The sequence below is a fragment of the Octodon degus genome, unplaced genomic scaffold, assembly GCF_000260255.1.
Source record: "Octodon degus isolate 3935 unplaced genomic scaffold, OctDeg1.0 scaffold00016, whole genome shotgun sequence".
NCBI lineage: Eukaryota > Metazoa > Chordata > Mammalia > Rodentia > Octodontidae > Octodon > Octodon degus.
The window spans coordinates 17,920,593-17,934,829 of NW_004524592.1; the positions used below are offsets into that span (position 1 = coordinate 17,920,593).

General features: G+C 42.5%; 1 protein-coding gene across 1 annotated transcript in view; it reads right to left on the bottom strand.

The window, feature by feature from the left end:
• The window catches only part of Larp7 (La ribonucleoprotein domain family member 7), a 22,329-nt gene that overhangs the window by 4,731 nt on the left and 3,361 nt on the right, over window positions 1-14,237 (bottom strand). The window contains exons 2-10 of the mRNA XM_004626749.2: window positions 5,984-6,175; window positions 5,250-5,350; window positions 4,926-5,009; window positions 4,526-4,690; window positions 4,359-4,452; window positions 3,934-4,281; window positions 3,705-3,846; window positions 1,878-2,029; window positions 938-1,056 (exon numbers count right to left, since the gene is read on the bottom strand). Coding sequence (XP_004626806.2) covers window positions 938-1,056; window positions 1,878-2,029; window positions 3,705-3,846; window positions 3,934-4,281; window positions 4,359-4,452; window positions 4,526-4,690; window positions 4,926-5,009; window positions 5,250-5,350; window positions 5,984-6,173 — 1,395 coding nt within the window. The 5' untranslated portion in view covers window positions 6,174-6,175. The remainder of the gene's footprint in view (window positions 1-937; window positions 1,057-1,877; window positions 2,030-3,704; window positions 3,847-3,933; window positions 4,282-4,358; window positions 4,453-4,525; window positions 4,691-4,925; window positions 5,010-5,249; window positions 5,351-5,983; window positions 6,176-14,237) is intronic.

Genomic DNA, 14,237 nt, shown 5'->3' on the forward strand with positions numbered 1-14,237 from the left:
TTTTTTTTCCTTTTGCAGAACCGGGCATTGAACTCAGGCCCTTATACGTCCCAGGGAAGCGCTTATTCTACTGAGCCATCTCCCTGGCCTCAAAAGCTAGAAAATTATTACAAGTCTATAAATTATCTAGCTTGCTACAAATAAAAAAAAAAATCAATTATAATTTTAAATAATTTCAGACCAATTAATGTTGATTAATAGTACCATCTATGTTTCTAATTGCTATTTTCATTGAAAACTATAGAAAAAGCCTTCAAAAAATTAATGGTTGGGTAAACTTTCTTTTCTTTTTTTTTTGGCAGAACTGGGGATTGAAGTCAGGTCCTGGAGCTTGCCAGGCAAGCATTTATTCTATTGAGCTATCTCCCCAGCCCTGGTAAAGTTTCTTTTTAAATTTAACATTTTCATATTATCTGCACTTGTAATTAGAAAAACTGCTCTGTATTTTCCCATCCAACTGCATTGCCATTAATCACGAGTAATCCATGTAAACACAAGCAGGAATCAATTTCCTATGAAAGGCATTTAAACTGTGCTCACTGTAGTTAGGCACTGTGAGGAGTCTAGTCTTCAGCTGGGTTTTTTTTTTTTGCTTTGTTTTGTTTTTTAAGTTTTTAGGATTTACTTCAAATTAAAGTACAAATTCTAATTTAGTTTGTTTCTTTTTACACATTCAAAATATTTTCTTTTTTCTTTTTTTTTTTTTGCAGAACCAGGGGATTGAACTCAGGCCCTTGGGCTTGCCAGGGAAGCACTTATTCCACTGAGCCATCTCTCCAGTCCTCAAAATATTTTCACAAGGGCAAGAAAATAAAAGAAGAGACTAATACACTAGGAGCTCAGCCCTCAGGAGCTGAGTGCTTGCCGAGATTGTTAGATGCTTTGGTTTCAACTGCCACTACTATCACGAAAACAAAATGAAGAAAACCAGTATTACCCGGACTTGCTTCCGGCCAGGCAGAGGTTCTGAGCTACTGATCTTCACGATGACTCCACTCAGGAACTGTGGCCCGGGCGGGCTCACCTTCTCCTGAGGGTGACGCTCTGGACCACTGGCTATGGGTTGGAAAAGGAAACAGCAGAAGTGACTCTCCTTGCCCACCTAGCTCAAGCCTTGGGGAACTACTCCCCTGCAGCAAGGAGCCTCAAGCTGACGCCAATGACTTAAAGTTTAATTGTCAAGCTAATAATTAAGGAAGTTATTTGTCACACCCTGTCCAGCCGCTTATTTTTGGAATGGTGAAATAAAATGCCAAATTTTTCATTAGTTTTAATGTTTAAACATGCTCCTTTTCTCCCAAAGAAAATTCTATTTAATAAAGAAATAGGGGGTGGGGATGTGGCTCAGTGGTAGAATTCTTGCCGAGCATGTACAAGGCAGAGAGCTGGATTCCCAACATAAAGAAAAGAAGGCATGTGTTAATACTCTAAATGTTGTTCAAATATAAAAATTTACTTTTACAATTCATGAGAATTTACAATATATCCTAACTGTGAACAACTCAAAAATCTTGTTCTAATATGTTTCTATTTGTGATTTATGTGATGGAATGAAATTACAAGTGAACACATTATTTCTACAAACCCAAAATTTCTTTTAAAATCTAATAACAAAAAGAGTAAAAGAACACTCATTGTATTAAAAAAGCTAGTGTTTAAAGTAAGCTACAGTGGGGTCGGGGAGATGGCTCAGTAGGATAAGCGCTTGACTGGCAAATGCAAGAATCTGAGTTCAATCCCCGGTTCCGCCAAAAAAATAAAATAAAATAAAATAAAGTAAGCTAAAGTGAGCTCTTCAAAAAACTGTTCTCTTTCTCTGGTAGAGCTGCTTGACACAAGTCAGGCCAGCACCTTCCCCGATTCACTGGGATTTTTACCTTCTTCATTCTTCACTGCAGCCCTACTAGACACTGTGCCGTCTGTTTCCATTTCTGATTCTGATTTTATTTGGGATATTGTCTTTTTTAAAGAAGCCATACTGGCTTTTTGCAGTGCCAAATACTCCTTTTTTAGATCCATCCATTCATTCCTGTAAGGCAAAAAAAATGACCTACTGAAATACTGACACAGATGAAATAAAACGTTAAATTAAATATACACATTCCCCATGACTCCCAGACAGCTTCTTCCAACTTTCTTCTCTCACCAACACACACTCCAATTACTTAAAAGTCCTAGTTACCTTGTTTGTTTTTGGTCTTTTTTGACTTTAGTTTAGTCCTAAATTCATCTGGGGACAAGCAAAGGGAGTTCCTCTGGCCTGTGGTTCAGATTAATGCTTCACACTTCCCAGTGATTTCCTGAGTGTGCTTTTAATATTTTAATTACAAAAATAAAACGCTGGATTTAATTCCTTAGCTAACTAGCAACATTACTACATTGGTAACGAGAGATTAAGATTTAAAGATTCTTTTTTCTTAAACTGCTTCCACTTTGAGAGATAACATTCCTTGGTATTTACTTGAAAAGGAATTTCTATGAAGAAAAAAAACACCCCGTGGAAGCAATTTCTTTATTTACATACATTTAACATAGAGCTGTTTCTTCAAACAGCCAACGCCTCTCCAGATACAAACACAATGCCGCTTTGGCCCTGTGGGGGCTCTCATTGTCACCCTAATCTGTGCCATCAAACAAGCAGAGAGAAGACTTTTTTTTTTTTTTTAAAGAGGAGGATATCTTGTGGTAATGGTTTTAGCTGTTAACACTGACATCTGTATACTTCAAAAAAAAAAAAAAAAGTATCCAGACCCACCCAGGATCATACTTTCCCTGAGAGCTAATACATTAAAATAACAAAAGGCTCTTGTAATGATTCTGGGAGATAAAAAGGCAAAAGGAATTCAGGAGTTAAGAATAGTATAAATAGAAGTGCCTGAGGTCCTTGTCCCGGACCTTGGAGAAGCGCCGCACTCAGCAAACTGGTCTGGGAAGGTGAAGTGACTAAAGAAGACATTCTCAGGTCGGATCTGGCCCCCTCTTCGGGTGGGCAGCTCTGCACGGTGGGCTCCCTTCAACTTTAACATGGAGGCGCTTTCTGTGCCGTACAAACAACAGTAAGTGCTTCCATGTTTTAGTAGAAGTGAGTTCAGCTTCCTCAGGACAAGACGGGATGGGGTCAAGACGGGATGGGGGCCGCTACGCTTTTTAGGGTCAAGGGGCCCCCTTTGCTTTAACATGGGGGTACCTGCTGTGCGAAAGAAAGTAAGTGCTTCCATGTTTCAGTGGAGGTGTCTCCCGAGCAGCACAACCTGTATTTTTGGGTAATTTCTCAGAGGCCGCTGTATAACTTGTTACATGTTTAAGCTAGTTCCAAGTTTTCCCAAAGACCGGGCTTCCCACCACTTAAACGTGGATGTACTTGCTTTGGAACTAAGGAAGTAAGTGCTTCCATGTTTTGGTGATGGTAAGTCTTCCTTTTTCCAAGCACTCTGGGTGGCCCTGGTTGTGTCAGGGGATCTCCTAAGGGGCCCCCACACTCTAACATGGGGGCACTTGCTGCAACATGATTGAAATTAAGTGCTTCCATGTTTGAGAGTGGTGGTCCTGTGTGTTCTTCAGAGGAGCAGCCTAGCCCGAGCGCGGGCCTGCAGGCTGCCACTGTTGCTAATATGCAACTCTGTTAAGTGTGAACTGGAATTGCACTTTAGCAATGGTGACTGACTGCTGGCGGCTATCGCGACCGATCCACACCGTGTACTCACTTGGACAGGACCCGCAAAGGTATGACTTCTTCTCCCATTTTATGTCTTTCCTTATGTTTTTTCTTGTGCTTCCGCTTGGTTTTTAATAGAGAACCTTCTTTGATTTCTCCAATATTTTCCTCTTCTGTGGAGAATTCTAAATCTAGGGAAGTTAGAAAGTCAAGTTACATTTTTATTGCAAAGTGGTTGGAACAGCACGTGTTAAAACAATTTGAGGGTTAGTTACTACCTCTGTTCTCTTTCGGAACTTCAGAAGCCTCTTTTTTAATGTCTCTATGAACTGTTTTCCTAACTTTCGACTTGGGAGCCAGGCTTTCAGCATCTGCAGAGCTGCTTCTCTTTTTCTTCGCGGGTCTCTCGTCACTTAAGCCGGACACCTCAGTTCTGTCTCGCTTTTTCTTTTTCTTGGTTTGCTTTTGGGGTTCCACACTTTCTGTTTCAGAGCCCTCGGAGCCGGTCCTACCTCTTTTCACTTTACATATACTCTCATTGCTTGTGTCCATGCTCTCCTCCTTTCCCTGCACATTGTCTTCTTTCTTAACTCGTCCTTTTTTCTTTTTTTTCTTTTTTTTTTCCTCTAGCAAAAAAAGTTAACTAGTTTTATTGTACTTTGGATTGCAAGCATTACATTTCCAATACTAACTGAATACTTACCAACCACTCTTAAGCTGGGAATGGGCTTGTTTTTCACTGTTTTAGGAAATATGCCAGGTTTTCTTGGTGCTTCTTCTGGTGGGTTGTTAAGGAACTGAAATAATAAATTGTATGTATATTTGCTAATTGTTAATTATTTTGTTTTTCTTTTAGGTTCAAGAACCTACCTCAATAGCTTTTGCAGCCTGTTCTTTCGTTTCAAATTCCACAAAGGCAAATCCTTTTGGATCTCCTGTAGATTTATAATGTGGTATACTTATATAAACAACATTGCCACATTTCCCAAATACTCTTTCAATCCAGCTGTGATTAACATTTTTAGGAAGTAATTCCTGTAGCAAATAAAAGGCAATATTAGAACAAAGTTTTTTTTGCAGCTAAAAGCCTAAACTTGATACTCTTAAAAATGTGAATAAATATTAACCTTTATAATGTCTGTGTCATTTTATTTCATTTTATTGCTATGGGGATCTACCGGGCAGGCGCTTATGCAGCTGAGCAACCTTACAATGTGCCTCCCTGCCCCCCAATCTGTGGCTTGGGCTCTGGGGGAAAGGTGTCACCTACCACATACACAGTACGCTCATCCTCATCCTTTGGTCTTTCACCCAGAGGCTTTTTTCTTCTGATTCTGGTGCCTTCTAAGTCCAACTTAAGATAAAAGTACCAATAAGTTAATAAGCAAGAATAGGGTATTTTGGGGGCTGGTGAGATGGCTCAGTGGTCTAAAGCACCTACTTAGAACAAGCTTAGCACAGGGACCGCGGTTCAATCCCCCAGCACCACATGCCAGCCAGCCCCGCTCCCTGGTGGGCTGAGCTGGACACACAATAAATAAACTTAAAAAAAAGAATAGGGTATTTAATAAAATATAAAAAGCCGTAAAGTTACCTCAACAACAGCTGAGCTTTTCAATGCTCTGGCTATTAACTTGCCGTCAGTAGTTAACTTTTTCATTTTGTTAAAAGATACCAGAAGGGAGATGTCAACATCTAAGGATGAAATAGTGAACAACATGTAAGTCTGGTTAGGGTTCAATTAGGTGTTCCCTTAATTTTAAGTTGATTTCTAATGTTGAAGCTCTCCAGACCTTGCTACCTAATAAGTGAAATTTCATTTATGTAGCACAGGGTTAGAAGTGCAGGTTATTTGGAGGTTGGGGACAGGTGAAAGTTTGATTAGGTGGCAGGCCTGCTTTGCTTTGTGCTCATGATGGCCTTAAAATCTTAAACTAAGCATAGGCTAAGTTGGATGGTGGGGGGGCGGGGAGATAGCTCAATAGAGTAAGCACTTCCCTAGCAAGTGCAAAGGTCTGAGCTCAATCCCTGGTTCTGTCAAAAAAAGTTGGATTGGTTTAGGATTTTTTTTTTTCTGTCTCAGGCTACCTTAAAGGCAGTTCTGGTAAGGAATGTGGAGCTGGAGATCAAACTGTGGTCCCATGCTCCTGACTGGGTTTGCCCCAAAAGGTGCTTAAACTGAGCTAACCCGCATTCTGTATTAAGTATAAGATCATTCCACATGAACTCTGGCAAAAAGTCATTGCAAATACACTACTTTAGAAGAACATCAGTTAAATGCAAACACATCTTAGAAATGTGGTCCTTTACTGACTGAAGTAAACTTACATCCATCTCTAGATTTTTCTATCTGCTCTCGAAGAAATCTGTCCTTGTGAAGATTTGCATCCCCAAACCAGAAGTCCACTTGCTTGGCGATATCAGCAAGAACCTGCTTAACTCTGGAGCGTTTCTTCTTTTCTACTTCTTTCTTTTCAGTGCTCTCTTCCATGGTTTGATGTTCACTTTCAGCTTCCATTCCTGAAGTAGACAAAATGTCAATAGGCTAGCTCCAGAGAGTCAGACTAGCTAAGCAAGAAGGGACTGACTAGCTGCCAGAACGTGAGCTCCACAGGGCCTTTCCCAGGCATTCTCAGCAAAGATTTCATTGGCCTCCTGTGGTCCTTGAATTTTTTGTGCCTTTTAAAACTGTACAACCAGACTGTTACCATGTAGAATAAAATTTACAGTATAGCTCATGTTTTAAGTAAAATGGAATTGTAAGATTAAGTACTCAACAACAAATTATGTCAACAAACTTCCAATAACAGCTTTAGATTCCCAAATAACAGTGACTCTGGACTTTGATGTTTTTTGGGAGGTGCTAGGAGGGGGTTAAACTTGGGGACCTTGTGCCTGCCAGGCAAGTGCTTATGCCACTGAGCTATCCTCCCCTGTTCTTGGGCTTTGATTTTTAGTTCCTCAAGTTATCCAACTATCACCTCCATGAGGGTTCTTCCCACTCCCACTTAAAAATGCCAATTTAGGGGGCTGGGGAGATGGCTCAGTAGAATAAAAAAAGCTTCCCTGGCAAGCACAACAGCCTGAGTTCAATCCCCGGTTCTGCAAAATAAATAAATAAATAAATAAATAAATAAATCTGCCAATTTCTAGATAGATCCTTAGCATGTCTCCTTATGTTTATCCCTAGCATTCATCACCTAATATTACTACACAACTGGTTCCTCACAGTCTACATTTAAGCTCAATGAAATCAGCAGGGTGTGTGGTGCTTCCGGGCATTCTCCAGAATGTTGCCACATTTTTAGTCCAAAAGTTCAGCCTGGGCAACTTAGTGATCAAATGAGATTCTCCCTAAAGAAGAAAATAAAAACTCAAGAGACATGGTTCTGTATAGGGTAGAGGTCTTACCTGAGAGGTAGGCCTGGCTGCCTGAGTTCTTCTTTAGGGAGGCCACAAAGGCCTGCTGTGGTTGGGGGTGACGGTCAGACCCAGGGAGCTGAGGAAATGCAAGGCTCCAGGCTGTGGTTCCTGCTCAAACCTGCCCAGAGCTAAACATCTCCATGGCTGGACTGTTCCTGCTGCTACCCTACTGCACCACAGACACCTGGTGATCCCAGCAGTGTTCAGCAGAGAAGACATAGGGGACTCCAGCTAAATGTGTAGCACTGTCCAGGCAACAGAGACACTTGGCATTTTCAGAGTAGCTTTTTATTTGTTTATTTATTTATTGTGTGTGTGTGTGTGTGTGTGTGTGTGTGTGTGTGGCCAGCTCAGCCCACAAGGGGACGGTGCTGGCTGGCATGTGGTGCTGGGGGATTGAACCGTGGTCCCTGTGCTTTGCTTCTTAGCTTAGCTTGTTCTAAGTAGGTGCTTTAGACCACTGAGCCATCTCACCAGCCCTCAGAGTAGCTTTTGACAATCAACTGTGACAACATACAAGTCATGAAAGGCTCAGCTAACATTAGCTTTTTTTTTTTTAACATTAGCTTAAGAGGACACCATAGGGGCCAGGGAGATGGCTTAGTAGAATAAGCGGTTGCCTGGCAAGCACAAGGGCCTGAGTTCAATCCCTGGTTCCACAAAAAAAAAAAAAAAAAAAAAAAAAAAGTACACCATAAGTACACCTGCCAGTTCATACTGTGAAATGTGAAGCTGGCACCTAATGGGACACCACAAAGCTGCCTCAGGACCACTGTCTTGCTGGCCCCTCGGCAGCACTGGGGTCACAAGCTCCTCCCTTGGAAATGTTGTTCCTATGTGTGTGTCCCTCCCCACCCCACAAAGAGCTCTGCCTGTCAGGCTGGGCTCAGCCTGGCCTCTGTTAGGCAAGTAGGTGGACATCAGCAAAGCTGAAAGATGGGTGTGTGTGCACATGCACATGCAAAACAGCATGTTACCAGCTAAGAAACATGCCAGTGTACGTTTTTTTTGTGGTCCCAGGGATCAAACTCAGGACATTGTCCTTGCCACACAAGCACTTATTCCACTAAGCTATGTCCCCGGTCCACAATCCATTTATAACCACCAGTTAGGGCTCAGCTCCTAAGCCATCCAGAGTGAAATGACATCTGAAGGGGCTGGGGAGATGGCTCAGTGGTCTAAAGCACCTACTTGGAACAAGCTTAGCAAAGCACAAGGGACCGCGGTTCAATCCCCCAGCACCACATGCCAGCCAGCCCCACCCCCTGGTGGGCTGAGCTGGCCACACACACACACACACACACACACACATTAAAAAAAAAAAATTAAAAAAAAAAAAAAAAAAAAAAGAAATGACATCTGAAGGTCACAGCACACACATTCTTCTGCTACCTGGTCACCTGCAGATTCTCTCCAAAACAAGGCCCACTGCATTCCTGGCTGCTATGGCCTGTAGTCCACTGATAACAGGAAAGGCAATGTCCTTAAAGCCTTGGGCTAGGGTCTGGTTTACAGTAAGAACTTGCCCTTTCTTAAACTTTCTTTCCAAGCTCCTTATAGGATTAAAGCCCCAAGGAAACACCGACCATCTAAAACTGCCACGAAGATACTATGCAACTTGGAGCTAAGTATCACAGCAATCCCAGTTCTCTGGAACCTAGGCATGGGCATAAAAATGTGTCCAAACTCACACTCAAGGGAGATGCCTGTGTGTACTCTCTCAACATCTACTTCACAATGATTCTTTTTTTTTTTGTGGAACTGGGGACTGAACTCAGACCCTTGTGCTTGCCAGGGAAGCGCTTATCCTACTGAGCCATCTCCCCAGCCCTTCACAATGATTCCTACCAAGCCTTTTGCGAGACTGAAACCTCCATCAGGGACACAAAGAACTGTGCACTAAGGAAGTGAGGAGCGGCTCTTCCTGTACCCAGGCCTGACTTCTGGCGATGTCTCATGCTTTTTTTTTTTTTTGCAGAACCAGGGATTGAATCAGGCCCTTGCGGTTGCCAGGGAAGCGCTTATTCTACTGAGCCATCTCCCTGGCCCCCCCTTTTTTTTTTGTGGAACCGGGAATTGAACTAAGTCCCTTGTGCTTGCCAGGCAAGCGCTTATTTTACTGAGCTATCTCCCCAACCCTCATGCTTCTTGTGGTGCCTGACTCTAAGCTCATCAGCTTTCCAGTACACAGTTCTTATATGCTCATCAGCTCTGTGTGTTCCAGTGTACAAGGGTCTACCTGACCCTGCAGCTTGTCAGTGGGAGGCTATCTTAAACTTAACAGGAGAAAAATGAACCAACTGTAACAAACCACCTTCCCCCTTAGTTTCCTCATCCCAGAAACTACCAACAAACTGTTGAAGGTGAAAACATGGTCACCGCAATTCCTCTTGCCCCACTCAATCCTCTGCTTGTCTGCTGGTTCTGCTTTAACATAAACACTCAACACTTGTACTCGTCACCTCATCACAACCACCCAGTGCAAGCTTCGATCAATCATATCTTGCCTGAGGTACTGCACCTTTTTCCTAGCTGGTCTGCCTTCCTCAACTATTCTTTCATTAAAGCCAACTCTCCAGATAGAATATTTATTTATCTGGGCCAGGGAGATGGCTCAGTGTAATAAGTATTTCCCTGGCAAGCGCAAGGGTCTAAGTTCAATCCCCGGTTCTGAAAAAAAAAAAAAAGTATTTATTTATCTTATTTTTTTTGACACAGGGTCTTGCTCCATTGTTCAGACTGGGCTCATACTCACTATATAGCTGAGACTGGCCTCAAACTTGGGGCCATTCTCTTGCCTCAGCCACCCCAGTGGATTACAGACATGAGTCACCATACCCCAGCTCAGATGGAATACCTAAACATGTAAATCCGATCAAGACACTCCCTTGCACAAACCTCTTCAAAGATTTTTCATCACATTCAGAATAAAGCCCCAAGACCCCACAGTAGCTTACTATGCCCCATGGGAGCTAGTATGGGACTACTACTCCAGATTCACTCCCTAGTTTTTTTGCAGCAAGTTTACACCAACCTTAACATACCATAACCAAGCTCATCAAAGCTCTGAGCCAGTTATACTCCCCAGCCTGGTCCTCCTCCTCCCAAGACCACTCAGCATACAGGTTATGCCATGTATCATCTGAGAACATTACTTTCTCAAAGAGGCATTTTCTTTCTTCAAACCTACAAAATCTCCCTGCCTGCCAACCTGAACCTTCCCACCCCTTCAGCCACCATTTTTGAAAAGTCTTTATACTCATAATACTGTGTGAATTTTGGAAGAGTGATTTTGCCATCTACCTACTTCACTAGGATGTGAGTAGTGGAAGGTCAGGGACTTTAACTTGATAACTACTAAGTAGTCTTGGTGAATAATCAAACAATTCAATTTAAAACTATCTGTACCTCAGCACACACAAGGGAAAGAAAAGGGCCTGTAAAGTGTTAAGCATCTCAAATCTTTTGCAAGATGATAGGCTATGATTAAGATCAGACAAAGTGTAATTATCACTAGGCCAGGCTCTGCAGCTGGTTGTAAATTATAAAGGACAGGTTACAGGCTCTGCAATTCCTTCCTTGTCAAAGCCCAGCATCTATGGAGCAGGAGAGGAAATCTCACAAAGCCCTAATTCTGTCAGAATCCAGACTTTTGCCATCATTCTTGTCTCAGTTCAAGGTTTTTTTTTTTTTTTTTTTTTTTGGTGGAACAGGGGATTGAACTCAGGCCCTTGAGCTTGCCAGGAAAGCATTTATTCCACTGAGCCAACTCCCTGGCCCAGTTCAAGGATTCTTTCTCCCAAGATTTTTGTGGTTTGGGATATTTAGGTTTGGAATAATTATTTAGAGAAAGATAGAAAGATGTGGATTAAACAGTGCAACAGAGGCATGGCATAATTTAGCTTCCCTACACAATGGCTGCATAAAAGCAAGAGGTAACAGGAAATACTTTGTTAGTCTTGATCCTCAAAGTTTGTGTTTTCTAAAGATCCTGTGATAACAGGTGAGTGTATTGTCATTCCACACATTCCAATTCCAGCTTGCTATCTTTTCTACCCAGGCCTGTGCTTGCTATCATGCTCATAATGTTTAAGGATGCAGTATTCTACCAAACTAACTGCATCAGCTTTTTTTTTTTTTTTCCCGGAACCGGGGATTGAACTCAGGCCCTTGCGCTTGCCAGGGAAGCACTCATTCCACTGAGCCATCTCCCCGGCCCTATCAGCTATTTACTAGCTGTGTGAATTCTGAACAAGGTTACTCTATATCTCCATTTGAAATGTGCATTAAAAATCACACCCAAAAAAACAAACAAAAATCACACCTAAATAGGGTTTTTGTGAGGATTAATCAAAGAATTGGGTAACCAGTGATTGAACTCAGGCCCTTGTGCTTGCCAGGTAAGTGCTTATTCTACTGAGCTATCTCCCCAGCCGCAAGAAATGGGCAAGTAAAACACTTCAAATTGCTGCCAGAGAGAACTTCATCAGTAAGTCACCATATTTTACTTATCAACCTTATCAGTAATTACTATGAAATGGTTCTTATTTCCAGTCAGTGTTTCCCAAACTACTGTCACTCAAATATGGCAACAGTTTTTTTTTTTTTTCTATATTTTAGGGAAGGGTCTACAGGGTGCTCAGGGTCTCACTACTAGATCAGACTCGTAGTGATCCTCCTGTTTACAGCCTCATTACAGGCATGTGCCCCCATGCCCAGTCTCAATTGCCGTCTCAGTACGCCCCAGGGGCAGGGCCAGCATGGCAGGCCAGGGGATTGAACCCCTAGCTCCTGTGCCTGCTTGCAGATGCTTTAATCTGCTGAGCTATTTGGCTGGCCCTTATGACAACACTTTATAAGAGCAGTGGCTCAGCACTTGGCAGGCTGAGGCAGAAGGATCACTGTGATCCTTAAGTGAGTTTAAGGCCAGCTTGAACTATATAATGAGATCCTGTCTCAAAAAAACAAAGCCAAAACCAAAACCCAAACCAAAAAGCAGTGATAAAGTTTACTTGAAAAAATAGAAGTGAAGAGAAAGAAACTGGCTCTGCAGAACAAGCTTAGGACAAGTAAAAGAAACAAGATAATCAAACACCCTGGAGAAACAGAGGTGTGTTATTGTGAGGAAAGTCACGATAGCCTAAAATAATCTTAAATGAAAAATGTATCTTTAAAACGAAAGACACCTGGTTTTGTGAGGATGTCAAAACATGCAACATAAGAATATTTCTTAGCATATTTTGGTAAAATAATATGTACTGAGAAACAATACTGTTAAGTAAGCAAGGGCCAGGGAGATAGCTCAGTAGAATAAACGCCTGCCTGGCAAGCACAGGGTCCTGAGTTCAAGCCCCCGTACTGAAAAAACAAAACAAAACAAAACAAAACACAGGGGGCCGGGGAGATGGCTCAGGGAATAAGCGCTTCCCTGGCAAGCACAAGGGCCTGAGTTCAATCCCTGGTTCTGCAAAAAACAACAAACAAACAACCCCCCCTCAAGAACAACAACAAAAAAGTACTACCTATCTGGATTTCTAAAATTTTTATTCATTTTTTTGAGGGTATGAGCAGAATATATTTATTGAGAGAAAGAAAGGTCCTGTACGAGAAAAGGATAGGAGGGCCTGAGCTGGTGGTCCCTCCCTCAACCTGGATTTTTTTTTTTTTTTTTAATAAACAAACTCTGTTTTGTTTTTTTTTGTTGTTGTTTTTTAAAATTTATTTATTTATTTGTGTGTGTGTGTGTGGCCATCTCAGCCCACCAGGGGGCGGGGCTGGCTGGCATGTGGTGCTGGGGGATCGAACCGTGGTCCCTGTGCTTTGCTTAGCTTAGCTTGTTCTAAGTAGGTGCTTTAGACCACTGAGCCATCTCACCAGCCCCATGAACTGTTTTATTTATTTCTTTTTTATTTTTTAATTTATTTGTGTGTGTGTGTGTGTGTGTGTGTGTGTGCGCGCGTGCACGCGGCCAGCTCAGCCCACCAGGGGGCGAGGCTGGCTGGCATGTGGTGCTGGGGGATTGAACCGTAGTCCCTGGGCTTTGCTAAGCTTGTTCTAAGTAGGTGCTCTAGACCACTGAGCCTTCTCACCAGCCCCTCAACCTGTTTTTTTTTTTAGAACTGGGGATTGAACTCAGGCCCTTGTGCTTGCCAGGGAAGTGCTTATTCCCTGAGCCATCTCCCCGGCCCCTTAACCTGGTTTTTAAAGATAGCTTTCAACAGAGAATAAACGTTACTGTGTAACACTATCAGTTACTTTGCATATATTGCGCTAAGTCCTTACAATCCTACTAGTTTCTTCTACCTTCTTTTTTTTTTTTTTTTTTCTTCTACCTTCTTTTGATGAAGGCTCAAAGGTTAAGTAACTTGGCCAAAACTAGCCAGTAAGCAGGCCTCAATGTGTCTGATCTCACACTGCCACTGTCCAGTGAACCGCCAGTGATTTCTTACCATGCACACTGCATTGTGTTGATTCCTTTGGGAAGCATTACAGATGAATCCTGGGCCTTCACATTGAGCTACACCTTTACCCTTTTCTTTTTTCCTTTTTTAATGTTCTTTCTTTTTTTTTTTGGTGGAACTGGGGATTGACCTCAGGCCTTGTGCTTGCCAAGCAAGCACTTATTCTACCGAGCCATCTCCCCGGCCCTTTAATGTTCTTTATTTCTGTATTTAGGGCAGGGTCTACAGGGTCTCACTATGTAGATACGACTCTTAGTGATTCTCCTGTTTACAACCTCCCAAGTGCTAGGATTACGGGCGCCCACCACACCGGGTCTCGATCACCCAGTCTCAATCACAGTCTCAGTGCGCCCTGGGAGTGGGGCTGGCACAGCATGCCATGCCAGGGATCAAACCCCGGCCACAGTGCTCTACCTAAGCAGGCGGTTTAGTCCACTGAGATATCAGGCCAGCCCTTTGCCCTTTTCTTAGTTTTTTTTTTTTTTTCAGAACCAGGGATTGAACTCAGGCCCCTGTGCTTATTCTACTGAGCTATCTCCCTGGCTTTTGTCCTGTTCTATTAATACTGAAACAGGGTCTCACTAAGTTGCTCAGGTTCCTCCTGCTTCAGCCTTCCTGAGTGTAGTATTACAGGCATGTACGTCTGATCCAAAATTCTTTTTTTTTTTTTAATAAGACTTGCTTATTTTTTTTAAATT